This window comes from Anomaloglossus baeobatrachus, chromosome 3, assembly GCF_048569485.1.
Source record: "Anomaloglossus baeobatrachus isolate aAnoBae1 chromosome 3, aAnoBae1.hap1, whole genome shotgun sequence".
Taxonomy (NCBI): domain Eukaryota; kingdom Metazoa; phylum Chordata; class Amphibia; order Anura; family Aromobatidae; genus Anomaloglossus; species Anomaloglossus baeobatrachus.
In genome coordinates, this window is record NC_134355.1 from 4,731,032 (window position 1) to 4,748,043 (window position 17,012).

Consider the following 17,012-nt stretch of genomic DNA (forward strand, 5'->3'; position numbering starts at 1 on the left):
CAGATGCCAGCCCTCCGCTCTGAAAGGGACAGTGAATCGCCTAGCTCTGCAGCGTGCCGCAGATCACCACGTGCCATTCCACCGAGCCTGGGAGGCTCGGATAGCCTTCTTCAAATGGCTATGGCCCTTCTCCAGGCTGGATACCAGAAGGGCTACAAGGAACTCCTGGCAGAGCGCAGGGCAGAGCGGCAGGCAGCGCGTGACGCTGAGGCTGCGGAGCGGCACGCAGAGCGTGAGGCTGCGGAGCGAGAGCGGCAGGCAGCGCGTGAAGAGCGAGAGCGACAGGCAGACCGTGACTACCAGCTGCAGCTAGCTAAGCTCCGGCCCTCATCAGCCACATGTGACCTTCGAGACACCAAACTTCCAAAGGTCCGTGTTGAGGACTTCCCAGTGCTGGAGAAGGATGGAGACTTGGACTCTTTCTTGACTGCTTTTGAACGGACTTGCTTGCAGCACCATCTGGACAAGGACCAGTGGGCCAAATACCTGACCCCCCGTTTAAGGGGTAAGGCCCTGGATATCCTTGGGGACTTGCCTGCTGAGGCAGATCAGGGCTACGACACCATCAAGCGGGCCCTGATCCAACAGTACAACCTCACTCCAGAGTCCTACCGCAAGAAGTTCCGGAGCCTACAGAAGGGACCAAAGGACTCCTGGGCTGACCACCGGCGGGCACTTGCCCGAGCTGCCGACCACTGGACCCAAGGCCTGCAGCTTTCCACCGGACCGGAGATCCTGGACTTGTTCATCACAGAGCAACTCTTGTGGAACTGCCCTGAGGATCTCCGCCAGTTCATCCGAGACCAGAAGCCAAAGGGGTCCACGGCTACAGCTGCCCTTGCCGATGACTACACCAACAACCGGGCCCCTGAGGCCAGGAGAGCGGCCACCAGCAGCACCTGGAGAGGGGGTAAGATGAATTCGGCGACTGCCCCACCTGCCCCTAGACTGCAGGGGGTGTCCCCCTCAACTCCCCTCTCCAGGCCTGTGGCGGAACCAAGACGGTGCCACCAGTGCAACCTACCTGGACACTTCAAGGCCATGTGCCCTCAGCGTCCCAAGGCCCCGGCTCCGTCCCCGTCCCAAGGGCCGCCCAAGGTGTATTGTGTGGGTGGGGGTGGTGGTAGGTCCCTGGACAGCTTCCAACCTGTCACCGTCGGCCGGTCTGTGACCATAGGACTGCGAGACAGCGCCTCGGAGGTGACTCTGGTGCGGCCTGAGATGGTGTCCCCCCAAGACTTGATCCCTGGAAAAACCCTCGCTGTCTCCGGGATTGGAGGCACTGACCCGGCGCTGCCTGTTGCTGACATTTATGTGGACTGGGGCGCAGGGCGGGGGGTGAGGGAGGTGGGGGTAACTGATCGGATCCCTGCAAACGTGCTACTTGGGACAGATTTGGGGCAGATAACCTCCCAGTTTGGGCCCCCCCCAAGGGCTGAACCTTCAGCCCGTACTGACATGACTCCTAACAATGTTAATGTGTTATCTATGAATGATGTAAGGGAGGAGGGAGTGAACTCTGATATTTCTGCTTGCATAGACACCATAGACACACACTCAGCTGCAGCTGTGACAGGGGAGGGGGTCAGAGAAAGGTGTGACAATGCCTCTACAAGTAACCAGCCTGTGAGCTGGGATCTGTTGCCCTCTGCAGGGATAAGCAGAGAGCAGGGTGCTGCAGGGGGAGGACCAGTGTGTGGGGTGGGGGCTACCACAGCAAATGTGGGGTCCCCAGAGATTTCACAGCGGGGTTCTGTTGCTGCAGGAGGGGAACAGGCAGGTGAGATTGGGGCCGGTCCAGGAGCGGAAGTGCTCCCAGGTAAGATCTCGGTGCATGGTTCCCCCACAACCGGGGTGTCAGGAAGCCAGGTAGGTCTGCCTGAACCGGCGACTTGGTCAGGAACGGAGGAGGAGCAGGCACGACCCACGGTCGCAGCGGCTGTGGCCGCTGTCACCCGCAGTGGGAGTGCTGGAAGCCAAGGGGCCTCCCGGAGGTCCGATAGCTCTTCCCCTTCTGACCAAGTGGCAGCCGAGTCAGGTGGAGGCCAGGACACAGGTCCCGGGGTACTGACTGAAGATGTGACAGTCTCGTCGATTCTGGCCACATCTAGTCAGGGGTTTCAGGCAGCGTTAGAAGCTGACGACAGCCTGAAAGCTCTTAAGGAGCAGGCGGCACAGCCTCCCTCGGACTCGGACCCGGAGCGAGTGGTCTGGGACCAAGGACGGCTGTACCGGGCCACGGTCCAGCAGGGTTCACCGGAGGCGTGGCCCAGGGACCGACAGTTGGTGGTACCCTATCCGTTCCGGACGGAGTTGTTGCGGATCGCACATGAGATTCCGATGGCCGGACACCTAGGGATCGCTAAGACCAAGGCCAGGTTAAACCAGCATTTCTACTGGCCAAAAATGGGGGCCGATGTGGCTGCCTACTGCCGTTCGTGTGAAACCTGTCAGAGAGTGGGGAAGGCGGGGCCACGCCCCAAAGCCCCACTGGTATCTCTGCCAATCATCGATGAGCCTTTCAGGAGGGTGGCTGTGGATCTGGTCGGCCCGCTGGCCATCCCCAGCAGCTCCGGGAAACGCTTCATACTGACGGTAGTGGACTATGCCACCCGGTACCCAGAAGCAGTGGCCTTGTCGTCCATTCGGGCTGACAAGGTGGCCACCGCATTGCTGGAGATTTTCTCCCGAGTGGGTTTTCCCCAGGAAATGCTCACTGACCGGGGGACCCAATTCATGTCCCAGCTGATGGAGGCCCTCTGTAAGCAAGTCCAGGTGCGACATCTGGTGGCCAGCCCGTACCATCCACAGACTAATGGCCTGTGCGAGCGGTTCAATGGCACCTTAAAGCAGATGCTTAAGATGTTGGTCGACTCCCATGGGCGTGACTGGGAGCGGTATCTCCCACACCTGTTATTTGCTTACCGGGAGGTTCCACAGGCCTCAACAGGATTCTCACCGTTTGAGCTCCTGTACGGGCGACGTGTGCGGGGCCCCCTGGCTCTGGTGAAAGAGGCTTGGGAAGGGGATTTGGCCACCCCTGGAGTGTCGGTTATCGAGTATGTCATGCGCTTCCGGGACAAAATGCAGGCCTTGACGCAACTGGTACACGACAATATGGCTCAAGCCCAGGCCGATCAGAAGCGTTGGTACGACCAGAACGCTTGTGAGAGGACCTACCAAGTGGGTCAAAAGGTGTGGGTACTGGTCCCCGTACCACAGGACAAGCTTCAGGCAGCCTGGGAAGGCCCATACCTCGTGTACCAGCAGCTCAACCCTGTAACGTACCTGGTCACCCTGGACCCTGCCCGTGGAAGGCGAAAGCCCTTCCATGTGAACATGATGAAGGCACATCATGAGCGGGAGGCATGTGCGCTCCCCGTGTGCAACCTGCCCGAGGAGGGAGAAGCGGAAACCCTCTTGGATATGCTAGCCCAGGTTAGGGCAGGCGGATCCATTGAGGATGTGGAGGTTGGCCACCAGCTCTTGGAAGACCAACGGTCCCAGCTGTGGGCCACCCTCCTCCCCTTCCGGGGGTTGTTTACCAACCAGCCCGGAAGGACTGACTTGGCTGTCCATCACGTGGACACTGGGGATCATCCCCCGATCCGGCGTTCAGCATATCGGGTCTCCCTGGAGGTGCAGCAACACATGCGCCAGGAGATTGACGAGATGCTGAAGCTGGGGGTGATCCAGGCATCCAACAGCGCTTGGGCCTCGCCTGTAGTCCTCGTCCCTAAGAAGGACCGAACCACTCGGTTCTGCGTGGACTACAGGGGGCTCAATGCGGTCACGGTCGCCGATGCGTACCCAATGCCACGCATCGATGACCTGCTCGATCAGTTGGCCGGGGCTCAGTACCTGACCATCATGGATCTGAGCCGGGGATATTGGCAGATCCCCCTGACTCGCAAGGCCAGGGAACGCTCTGCCTTTATTACCCCATTTGGACTGTACGAGTCCACGGTGATGCCATTCGGGATGAGGAATGCCCCTGCCACTTTCCAGCGGATGGTCAACACCCTGCTCAAGGGACTTGAAGGGTACGCGGCCGCGTACCTGGATGACATTGCCGTCTTCAGTCCCACCTGGGAGGACCACCTAGAGCATCTAGCACAGGTGCTCAGGCGGATCCACCGGGCAGGTTTGACCATCAAGCCGGGAAAGTGTCAGCTGGCCATGAGCGAGGTCCAGTACCTCGGTCACCGGGTAGGTGGGAGAACACTGAAGCCCGAGCCTGAGAAAGTGGAAGCCATCGCATCCTGGCCCACCCCCAGGACCAAGAAGCAGGTGATGTCCTTCTTGGGGACCGCTGGGTACTATAGGAGGTTTGTTCCATGCTATAGTAGCCTGGCAAAGCCCTTGACGGACCTCACCAAGAAGAAGCTGCCCTCTGCAGTCGATTGGACAATGGACTGCGAGACAGCCGCCCTAAAGGACGCCCTGTCCAGCCCGCCCGTGCTACAGGCAGCCGACTTCACGCGGCCGTTTGTAGTACAGACCGACGCCAGTGACTTCGGCCTCGGTGCGGTGCTCAGCCAGGTGGACTCTGCGAGCCAAGAGCACCCAGTCTTGTACCTGAGCAGGAAGCTGTTACCAAGGGAAGTTGCCTATTCCACGATGGAGAAGGAGTGCCTGGCCATAGTGTGGGCCCTGCAGCGTCTGCAACCCTATCTATACGGGCGCCACTTCATCGTGGAGACGGACCACAATCCCCTCAGCTGGTTGCACACCGTCTCTGGGACGAATGGGCGATTGTTGCGATGGAGCCTTGCGCTCCAGCAATACAACTTCACCATTCGCCACAAAAGGGGCCGTGACCACGGTAACGCAGACGGGCTGTCCCGACAAGGAGAGGTCGCGGACGGGCGCACGGGGGAACACCGGAGTGTGCTGCCCCCTAGCGCCCTCAAAAGGGGGGAGGTGTGAGGTAAATCCGGAGATATGACAATAAATCATGATATTCAAGTATGTCAGGAAGCCCTCTCCTGGTGTCACCCCCCCTTTCCTTCACACAACTGGTTTAGCAACAAATCCCATGGCCATCTCCTGTGATATGGAGATGAGGTGGTGTGGGAACAATGGACACAGGATGACTCCCTGCCGTCACCCTGTAACAAGAGTTGTATCTCATTAGCAAGGCTATGGAACTAGCTAGACAGAACGACTCCAGTAAAAAATGGTTCATATCTCGCAAGCCATATTTCCGATAAATACGGCAACCATAAAAATGGTGTCTCCGCATGCGGACGATGCCGGCACACCCTTTTTATGGGAGCAGGACATTGGGAAATGCCCCAGGCGTGATATCAGCCAATGGGGAACTGGCAGGCAGGTCATGAGTCCCCTCGTTCTGTAGCTAAATTCATAACTGTCACAATGAGAGCATTGGCGTCCGCCTACGACGCTCCCAGGCAAAGTTATGGCCCATATTCCATGTTGTGGATTGTCCATAACTCCAGCCAGGGGTGGAGCAGTGCTCCCTGTGAGGTCACGAAGGTAGGAGGGGACCTGGATTTGCCCAGGTTGATAACCCTACTTCGGCCATTTTCCAGTGTTCTTTTCGCTGGGGGCACGTGTAGGAAACATCTGTGGGAAGGATCCTAGAAACCTGGGTACAGCGCCCCCCTGTGGCCAGACGCACAAGGTAACTGCTGGAACTGTGTATGCCTGTTTGTAACCCATGCTTTGATTGTAACTGTACTCTGACATATGTATATTCTGTAGATTCCCTATTGTATATATTGTAGTTTCTAGTGTGCTTTCGGCTGATTAAATTATATAATTAATCTTGGGCTGTTCTGTTATCTCGATCTTGAATCCCACGTCTGTGTGTTCGGCTAATAGTTACCGTGAAGCGGTTGGTGGCAGCGAATTGTGCCAAGGATTATTGTGGGGAGGCCAGTGAGATTCGGGGAGATTTTATATATTCCGCCCGCGGAGGTCGGGGGAATATATACCTTACTCTCACCGGGGACCCTTCAATAATCGGCATAAGTAGTATAGCGGCCTCCTTGCTTATGGTCGGGCAATTCCATAATTGGCCTGACTATAAGAGGGGCGCTAGAGAGCGCGTCACGTGCTCTGTCTGTCGGTCGGGAGGTATAAAGGAGGGGTGACCCCCACTTGTTACCCCCCGATTGTGACGTACTGGTAGCCAGCGCGGGGGATTTCTGAGTGACCCCCCCCGTGGTTTGTGACAGGGCGCTACAAAGGATTCACTTACAGGGGATGAATAATATTGCACGCCACAATTTACAGTTATTTATTTTTTTATAAAAGTTTAAAATAGGCAATAAATTTCCTTCCTCTTCACAATTGTGTCACTTGTTGTAGATTCTTCACCAGAACATTCACATTTTATCTTTGTTTGAAGCCTGAAATGTGGGAAAAGGTTGAAAAATTCAAGGGGGCTGAATAGCTGAATAGTTTCGCAAGGCACTGTGTATATATATATATATATATATATAATATATATCACACATACAGTACAGGGGAGGTGCAGACGGCAATGGAGGTGCAGAGGACAGGGGAAGTGCAGAGGGCAGGAGAGGTGCAGAGGGCAGGAGAGGTGCACAGGGCAGGGGAGGTGCACAGGGCAGGGGAGGTGCAGAGGGCAGGAGAGGTGCACAGGGCAGGGGAGGTGCAGACGGCAATGGAGGTGCAGAGGACAGGGGAAGTGCAGAGGGCAGGAGAGGTGCACAGGGCAGGGGAGGTGCACAGGGCAGGGGAGGTGCAGAGGGCAGGAGAGGTGCACAGGGCAGGGGAGGTGCACAGGGCAGGAGAGGTGCAGAGGTCAGGGGAGGTGCAGAGGTCAGGGGAGGTGCAGAGGTCAGGGGAGGTGCACAGGGCAGGAGAGGTGCACAGGGCGTCTTTTACATTCCGGCGACTCTGCTGAGGTTTTGAGAGGAGTACACTTTCTTTTTTGGGTCTTTCCGGTCATTTCCCGGGTGCTGCTTCCTGGGTGATGACCGCTGATGGGATTGGGTTTTTTTTGCTGCTGTACAATCACTTTTTTATTTTGTTCAACCAAAACAAAAACTGCTGTGAAAACGCTCAAAAAGATGCTCGGACCCCTCTGATTGGCTGGTAATGTAAGGTGCAGAGCTTGCAGCAGGATGGTCACCCCAAAGTGTCTGCAGCGAGAGGATCTGCCTCCAGGTCCTCGCCTCCTCATCTGAGAGCAGCACGATGTAGAGGCAGAGACCCCTGACTCCAGCGATGATTACTGGAGGACTAGCAAACCTGCCACCCGGTCATCCTCTGTATTCCTGAGCTCTATATTGGTGGGGTTATAGAATTAAAGCTGCCAATCAGTGGTGTGGGCGGGATTATACAAGTAAAGCTGCCAATCAGTGGTGTGGGCGGGGTCATACATAGAAAGCTGCCAATAAGTGGTGTGGGCAAAGTTATACATAGAAAGCTGCCAATCAGTGGTGTGGGCGGGGATATACAAGGCTCTGAATTCAGAGAGTGGATACATTTGCAGCTGAGAAAATTGGGATTTTATCAAAATAGCAGCAAACAGTCCAAAAAGTGACATCAGTGGAATCAGGGCCTCAGTCTCTACATCATGCTGCCTCCGGTGCTGACAGATTGCCTTTACATAAATACTAGATGCTCCCGTGGTGTCCGGGATCCATTGGGTGCAGGTTTTCGGGCTGCGGCTCGTGCCATCGGTTTGGACCTTGTGTGTAAAGCACCAGACAGAAGCTCCAGCCGCTCATCTGCATCCAGCACAGTGAGTAGAGGACAGGAGTGATAACAATCCTGCGGGAGAGGACTCCGGAGGCTGCTAATCTGTGCAGTGCAGCATCGAGCATCACTATCCCGGCTCACCGCCCCTCTGTGCACTACCCTGACCACTGTGACCAGTGCACAGCCTGCCGGTGACCAGGATCCTCCCAACACAGGACGTAATGGACTGTATAATCCATGTCCACACTGCCCCCTGCTGGAAGAACAGAAGAACCACGTGTCCTGGAACACAGCTCCCGCCTCTACTGAACAGACTGAGGCAAAACCAGCAGAGTCATCTCCGTAAAGACGGCATTACATTACAAGTGCCGCTCAATACACCACGATATCATCAAAAAGTGAACTTCAGTAACACAAAAAGGAAACCGCAAATATTATAGTCATTACACCCAGAGGGATCTATTCCTATATAGAGTCATTATACACAGCGGGAGCTATTCCTATATATTAGAGTCATTACACAGGGATCTATTCCTATATATTATATAGAGTCATTACACACAGAGGGATCTATTCCTATATATTATATAGAGTCATTACACACAGAGGGATCTATTCCTATATATTATATAGAGTCATTACACACAGAGGGATCTATTCCTATATAGAGTCATTACACAGAGGGATCTATTCCTATATATTATATAGTGTCATTACACAGAGGGATCTATTCCTATTTATTATATGGCGTAATTACACACAGAGGGATCTATTCCTATATATTATATAGTCATTACACACACAGAGGGATCTATTCCTATATATTAGAGTCATTAAACACAGGGATCTATTCCTTTATATATAGAGTCATTACACACAGAGGGATCTATGCCTATATATTATATAGAGTCATTACACACAGAGGGATCTATTCCTATATATTATATAGAGTCATTACACACAGAGGGATCTATTCCTATATAGAGTCATTACACACAGAGGGATCTATTCCTATATATTATATAGAGTCATTACACACAGAGGGCTCTATTTCAATATAATATATAGAGTCATTACACACAGGGATCTATTTCTACATATTAGAGTCATTACACACAGAGAGCTCTATTCCTATATCTTGTATAGAGTCATTACACACAGAGGGATCTATTCCTATATATTTTATAAAGTCATTACACACAGAGTGATCTATTTCACGTGTTTATTATATGTTAGAGTCGTTATACACAGGAGGGATCTATTTATATAACTTATATGGAGCTTCTTTAGCAATGACCTTTTGTGGCTTACCCTCCTTGTGGAGTGTGTCAGTGACCGCCTTCTGGATATCTTTGAAGTCACCAGTCTTCCCCATGATTGTGTAGCCTACTGAACCAGACTAAGGGACCATTTTAAACACTTAGGAAGCCTTTGCAGGTGTTCTGTGGTAATTATAAGGGATTATCAAATACCCTATTATTCGATGGCTATCTGACGAATACCTCGCCGCTATTCGAGTATTCGCGAATATTTGACCCCCAATGTAAGTCTATGGGAAACCAAAAATATAACGTCAAATCAAGCGCCGACCTCCAAAAACAACCTCTTTAGCATATGTTCACTCATTTAGTGTTTTACATTTTTCCTGCTTTTTCGATTAGAAAGGGCTGTAACTTATACATTGTATTGGTGTCTGCCTCACGCCTTTTTTGGGACATATTTGACAGCACTTTAAAAAGGTCAGCTACAATGTGCCTGTTGAGATGTTGACCTTGCCCTCCTCCTCCACCGGCTCCAGTGGCCCTCTACTCAAATGTAGGAAGGGCCACTGGCGGTCCTCAAATCTCTGACTTCTTGGGGCTCTGTTGGGCCCTGTAACCCACATTGGGGAGGGATGGCAGTAATTTGTAGTTTTCTGCGTCCCCTATCATTAGTGTGAAAGTTGGAATACGTACTCCATAACACTTTACAGAGCTATTGCCAATGTGGCCATTTGGGTGTTGGCCTTGTCCTCCTCCACCAACACCACCGGCTCCAGTGGCCCTCTATTCAAATTCTATTCAATGATTCAGAAATGTGTTTTATGGACAAATGAAGGCCACGCTGGGACCTCGAAGCAGATGTCGCTGATGACTGCGTCTGACCACTATCAGGTTGGGAGCAGGAGGCATCATCGCCTGCTTGCTAGACCGCAGTTTGTGAAGCGTGCAGCACTGGGGAAGTGGCAGTTGTTTCACTCTGGAACTCCGGCTTTATTCCACTAGCTAACACTGAGGATTTCAAAAAATTCAGTTTCACCAGGGGGGAATGGTTCAAACACCATGGAGGACAGCATGAGAAGGTACTCCCAATAGTGCTCAACAGCTTATTTAAAAAAAATGGTAGGATAAGCAACAGGGCATAACATGCCAAGGATTTTAATACATTCAATTCCCCTAGGGTGTAGTGGTTCAGACACCATGGAGCACAGCATCACAAGGTACTCCCACCAGCTCCCAATAGCTTATTTTAAAAAAAATTGTAGGATTTGCAACAGGGAATAACATGCCAAGGAGTTTAATACATTCTGATTTTGCAGGGGGCCATGTGTAACACACCGTGGAGCACAGCATCAATAAAGAACACAAATAGAAACTGCTGACCAATTGTTCTAGACAGTGCAGCCTCGACAGTGCTTGTGCCAGTGCATAATGTACAAAGGCTTGAAAAATATTGCCCTGTGTGATTGGGCCAAACAATTACATGGCAGCAGCATAACAAGTTACATTAGTCATGCGGTGTCATTAGATGATAGAAGACAAAATAGTCTTGAATGAGAAGCAATGGAACTTATTTAAACTTAAGAAATCCAAATTTTGGGGCTACACTTATTATTGGGTGTTGTTAACAGGCGGCCTGAGATACTCTGGGGCAATCCATCTATGGTACATGTTGATCATGGTCAAACTGTCTGTACTTTCCGTGGATAGTCGTGTGCGACTATCTGTTGTTATTGACCCTGCTGAGCTGAAAACACGCTCAGACAACACACTCGCAGCAGGGCAAGCTAGCACTTCCAAAGCGTATAACGCGAGGTCTGGCCAAGTGTTGAGCTTGGAAACCCAATAGTTAAAGGGAACAGTAGACTCGGAAAGCACGCTGATACAGTCACCTACATAGTCCCTCACCATCTTACTTAACTGTTCCCTCCTTGTCATAGTTCCCTCAACCGGTATCTGAATCGCAGTTGACGGTTTGTGGAAATTGGACCAGTTTTGGCACATTAGTCCGCCGCCTGTGTTGCTCCTACTATGCATAGCCCTCTCTTGTAATCCTGTTGCGGGAGATGACATGCTACATCTAACACCAGCGTGATCTGAGGGTAATCGTTTCATCAACTGCTCCACTACAGCCCTCTTGAATGTTTCCGTAGTACAATCCTGATTTGCCTCCACAAGTAGCAAAGCGAATTTGTCTTTGTAGCGTGGGTCAAGGAAGGTTCATAACCAGTATTTGTTGTCTGCCAAAATGTGGACTAGCGACAGTCATGAGAAAGGCCGTGTGACATGAACTGTGCCATGTGTCCCAGACTCCGAACCTGAAACCTCTGTGTGTCACTGCTAAGAATACATTCTGTCTCCCTAAACCTCCTCTCCTCCTCAGTCTGTCTCTCCTCCTCCTCCTCAGTCTCTCTCTCCTCCTCCTCCTCTCCTCCTCAGTCAAATTCAAATTCAAATTCAAATATGCTTTATTGGCAGGACCAAAATGCAGTTAGTGTTGCCAAAGCAAGAGTAATACAGTAAGTAAGGTGGGAGGGGATCAGGGTTATGGGGAGTTGGGAGGCACAATTTGGGCTCTGACAGTCCATTTAGGGGTCTTAGGTTCCCCTCAGCTTATGACATGTGGTGACATATTGGGCGGCGATCTCCACCATTGATTCCTCTTCCCCCAGTAGGTTGCGGAGTTTCATGTCCTCATCCATGGATGGAAAGCCCGGGCTATGGGTGGTAAATTTCTGGAAGTGGGAGGCCCTCACTGCTGAGTATTTGTCACAGTGCAGTAGGAAATGCGTCTCGTCCTCCAGAGCCCCCTGCTGGCAGTGGTGGCACAGTCTGTTCTCCCGCGGCTTGTATGTCTGTCGGTGCCGCCCTGTTTCCACCTCTAGGCTGTGGGCACTCAGTCTGTACAGACTCAGGGTCTGCCTGTCTTTGGGGTGGCGTAGCCTTTCCAGATATGGGGCCAGAGTGTAGTCCCTCCGCAGTGACCGGTAGATGGTGAGTTTCTGGGAGTTCTCTAATTCACTCTTCCAGTCCTCTATGTATTGCATCTTGCGGCTCTCTGAGATCTCTGAGGTCTCTCTCTCCTCCTCCTCAGTCTGTCTCTCCTCCTCCTCCTCAGGCCATCCATGCTGGACAGCCCTGAAGCTTGGGTGGTCAATCCCTTGGTTACCAACTTCAAAGCATTCCTGTTCTTCATCATCCTCCTCATCCTCATGATGCTGAGCAAAGGTGCCTTAGCTTGTTGGCCGAGGTTGTGCGGATTACTAGCAACCATTGTGAAGTCTGGATCCACTGACACCTCGGGTGCATGAACACTTTGGTCATTCAGACCATTCAGAGAGCGTTTCAATAAACAAATCAGTGGAATGGTAATGCTGATAACAGCATCCTCACAATGTTGGTACAGTAATCAAAATTCTCCAAGACCTGACAAATGTCTCCAATCCACACCCACTCGGCAGTACTTATGTCTGGCAGCTGCGTTCCAGGTGGAATTGGGATACTGCCCTCTGCAGCTCATGGATTCTGGCCAACATATGAAAGGTTGAATTCCATCTCGTAGGGAGGTCACATATTACTCTGTGATGAGGCAAGTGTAAGCGCTGCTGCAGCACTGCCAGGCCAGCAAAAGAGGGCGATGACTTGCTGAAATGTGCGCTAATACGTCATACCTTGGTAAGTAGGTCTGGTATCCAGGATATTTCTTCAGAAAGTGCTGAACTACTAAATTTACAACATGGGCCATACAAGGAACGTGTACAAGCTTTCCAAGCTTTAAAGCTGCCACCAGATTACGACCATTATCGCACACTACCATCCCTGGACGGAGATCCAAAGGCTCAAGCCTCTCATCTGTCTGCTCAGTTATTGCTTTCAAAAGCTCAGGTGCCATGTGAGATTTGTTACCGATACAGATGAGCTTCAGTAGAGCGTGTTGCCACTTAGCCGAGGCAGTGCTGCAGAGATCCCAGCTGGGGAATGATGTCCACGGTTGGACACCGGCGGTTTTTGAGATAAAAATGCTAACTCGTTGTTTTCCACCAGGTGGTGCTATAGGTGGTTTCATTGCGTAGTGCATGGCTACTTTACTATACCTAGACACCACTTCTATGCCTATAGCTGCTGCCGTTCTCAAGTTACTGGCGGTGGACAGGATATGGGTGGACACACTGTACATAGGTGCGCTGTATACAGGATATGGGTGGTCACACTGTATATAGGTGCGGTGTATACATGAGATTGGTGGACACACTGTATATACTGGTCACATGCACTAATAAAGCAGAATTCTCTGAGTACACCATAGTAAACGTGCGCTGTATTGATTTCCCGAGCGCTCGTTAAACAAATCTTATTAATTTGGAGTTCAAGAGGAAAAGAAGGCGCGTTTCACAGAATTCAAAGCGTTATTACTGTGCGTAATATACAAGTGTCATGTGATCACACAGAGGCGGACGCTCAGAGGCGCAGTGTAACGACAGCTGTTTATTATTTTATACAAATGTACACGGCCGCGGTTTGTGCAGAGAATCACACACAGAACACGTTATGGAGGACGGCGGCTCCTGCTCTACGTCACATGTCCACTGCGGTCACTGCTACATGGTCCTATTACACAGTCCTTACATCTCCTGGACACAGTGCATGGGACTGCAGGGGAGGGGCAAGGGCTGAAAGGGTGTGGCCAGGTCTGCAGGGGAGGGGCAAGGGCTGAAAGTGTGTGGCCAGAGCCACAGAAAGTTCATCTATGAAAAAAATTACAGTTGTGTTGTCAGAATGTAGTGATTGTATTACATGTAATGCTCCATCACGCTGCAGTCACATCCAGAGCTGCAGTCACATCCAGAGCTGCAGTCACATCCAGAGCTGCAGTCACATCCAGAGCTGCAGTCACATCCAGAGCTGCAGTCACAATTCTGCAGTCATATCCGGAGCTGCAGTCACAATTCTGCAGTCACATCCGGAGCTGCAGTCATCATTCTGCAGTCACACTTGAAGCTGCAGTCTCATCTGGAGCTGCAGTCACAATTCTGAGGTCAAATCCAGGGCTGCAGTCACAATTCTGAGGTCAAATCCAGGGCTGCAGTCACATCCGGAGCTGTAGTCACGTCCGGAGCTGCAGTCACAATTCCGTGGTTATACCCTGTTGGTCGGCGCAGTGTTGTCCCCTCCCTCCAGTAATGGGGGGTGCTGTGCTGCAGTGTGGGCGGTTCACTCCACGTTGGGGCCGACTGTAGACCCCACATCTCCCATCAGACGCAGTGGATGCCGGCTCCTGCAGCTCCGGCTGTGACTGGAGTACAAGACATGAGAGCTGGGGACTCACAGCGTTACTCTGTGGTATAAGGGGGTCTGATGTGGGGGCCGAGTCCAGCGAGGGGCCGACCTGTGAGCAGCGGGTATAATCTATGAGATTAGAGGTCAATAATAAAGTGCAGTGGAGGCGAGACCCTCACAGCGAGAAATCTGAGCTCTGGAATTAGAGGGACAGTCCAGTGTTCTCAGGCCTCCAGGACGACCTCATAGGTAACGGTGATGTAGTGACACAAGCTCCGCCCCCTCCGAAGCCGCTTCCTTGATAATCAGTTAATGGCGGCCCTGAGTCCAGGCCATGAAAGGGGTCAGTTTGGGGGGAAGGGGGGGGGTCACATACTTTCTTCATCATTCATTCAGCAATTGCCATGATTCATCTTAGTATTAAAAACTGAAAATCGTGCGATAAAAAGATTTCTACAATCCAGAAACCAAAAGAAAGTGCGGTGCAGCAGGGCCGCCCCTCCCCCCTCGCAGGGTGCAGCAGGGTCGCGCCCCCCCCCTAGGGTGCAGCAGGGTCGCGCGCGCGCCCCCCCCGCAGGATGCAGCAGGGCCACGCCTCCCCTCCGCAGGGTGCCACGGTCTTCAGCCCCAGACGAGGGGGGCAGCTCCATCAGGACGTTTCGGTGCCATCACATGATGTGCAGAGGGCATTAGCTCATCAAATGTAGATCTCCTTATGAACCTCGGGGGTGTGGTTCTACTCATCAACCAATCATAAAGCAGCAGTCCTACCGCACCAAGTGATGAGGGACGCTCGGGTCTGTACAAGGGGGCGGCTAAGCCAACAGTGAATGATGGAGCTGGGCGACATGAAACATGAGTCTGGGGCCCAGCTCTGCCCGAGGAGGGCGCCGTACACCAGTGTAGCGTAAATACAAGAGTCCCGCGGAGGAGGGGCACAAGGGGAAAAGTCAGTGCAAAGTAGGCAGCGTTTATGGAAATTAGCCCCTCCCAGAGTCCAGCTCTGTCAATAAGGGGGAGGAGCCACAGACACGGGGGGCACAGGAGAAGTTACCCTGGAGCGCCACACACACCACTGACTCCTGGAGCCACGCTATAACACGTATGAGCTGGGCACACTACCACCACACAGCAGTGCCTACAGAGCAACGTCCCAGCCACCCGCGCATGGCTCCTCCCCCAACTCACCAACGCCCACACGTTCCGCCCCCATCCCATCAGGGCCGGAGCAGTATCCACAGCACACAGAGCAGACGGTGCGAGCACACGGATGTAGCGAACACAGAACATATAACAGCAGGCAGCGTCTGTGCAAACATGGAGTCCTGACACTGAGGGACGGCAGGCGGGTGGTGCAGGCGGCTGTCAGTGTAGGGGTGACTGCTGCTGCCTGCTCCTTATTGCCTCGTCATCCGGGGGCAGGGCCCCCCTCCAGGACAGAAGTCTCAGAAGATGATGAAGGTTCAGGGCGAGTACCGGTAGCGTCTTCCCTCCAGCGCTCGCCGCCGCCGTCACTGGTGGATCTCGTTCTCGATCAGACTGTCCTCACACGACTGGAACTCCGCGTCCTGCGTACTGTCCGCGTTGATCATCTCCTCGTCCTGGGACCCCTGCTCCGTGTCCTCGCTGTCACCTGCCGGGTCACCGTCTGTGGAGGAGTCCTGCAGGACCTGCGCAATGTACTTCTGCGGGGAGACAAGGGCGCAGTCAGAGGGGCGGGGACAAGGATGCAAATTGTGCGAGGAGGCGTGATCAACAATGTAGATTAAGGGGTGTGGCATGCAGATATAGTTAAGGGGTGTGGTTACAAATAAGGGAGTGGCTAAGGATGCAGATGAATGGGCCCGGCTAAAGCAGCTGATTGGTTAGGGGAGTGTCTAATACATTAAAGGGCAATATTGTGCTAGATATTTAAAGGATGGTTAAGATTGTTAAATTTAGAAAATTTATATATATATATATGTATATATATATATATATATATATATATATATATATATATATATATATATATATAATAAATGGCGCTGCCCCCCGAGCCCCGCTAGAGGAGAGTCCCGACCAGACCCCACCGCTCCCTACTCACCGCTGACTTCTGGGAGGGGACATTGGACGCGGGGCGGCCGTTCTGGGTTCCGTCCACGGCATTCACCTCCGTGTGATCGATCTGGTAACGGACAATCAAATTAATACACAAGGCAGAGGAGCAGACTGTAGTGCCACGCCGGCTGCACAGGAGGGGTTTCATCACACTTACCCGGTAGTTGTGAGCACTCAGGTATTTGAAGTGTCCGAAGCAGACGTGAGACAAGCAGATGACGATGGTGATGACCAGGACGACGAAGGTGAACATGGAGGTGGGTGCCAGGAACCCTGCAGTACACAAAATGAGGGGTTATCTGCAGTGACCGGCCGGCGCCAGCTGTGACTGCACCCGCCACCAAGGAAACCCTACAGAACCCCCTCCCCCGATGTGACGGCATCACATCACTGTGGCTCGGCACTCACCAGTCCTGACCGTGGAGAAGAACAGCAGCCAGAAGAGGCAGAGGATCGGCGCCGCCACTACCTGACTCACCGCCGCAGAGTGGATCTTCTTGTCCAGCTTGGCGGGCAGGTAGGCGTAGTACAGATTGTACCGGTCCACGAGGTGCTTCAGCAGCATGTACATGAGACCTGCGCGAGGGGACCGCGTGAGAGAGGAGCAGTACACCAAAACAGTCATGGGGCCCGCAGGGGAGGAAGCAGAGACCAGAGGGAGACAGGGGCAGTACACCA

The 17,012-nt window shown here is 52.5% G+C and overlaps 1 protein-coding gene across 2 annotated transcripts in view; it reads right to left on the minus strand.

Annotated features, from left to right (window-relative positions):
- Positions 1–13,422: 13,422 nt before the first annotated feature.
- The window catches only part of TMEM63B (transmembrane protein 63B), an 88,373-nt gene continuing 84,783 nt past the window's right edge, over positions 13,423–17,012 (minus strand). For both annotated transcript variants that reach the window (XM_075338966.1, XM_075338965.1), the window contains 4 exons: positions 16,743–16,910; positions 16,492–16,607; positions 16,321–16,401; positions 13,423–15,919 (listed from right to left, as the gene is read on the minus strand). In XM_075338966.1, coding sequence (XP_075195081.1) covers positions 15,746–15,919; positions 16,321–16,401; positions 16,492–16,607; positions 16,743–16,910 — 539 coding nt within the window. In that variant the 3' untranslated portion in view covers positions 13,423–15,745. The remainder of the gene's footprint in view (positions 15,920–16,320; positions 16,402–16,491; positions 16,608–16,742; positions 16,911–17,012) is intronic.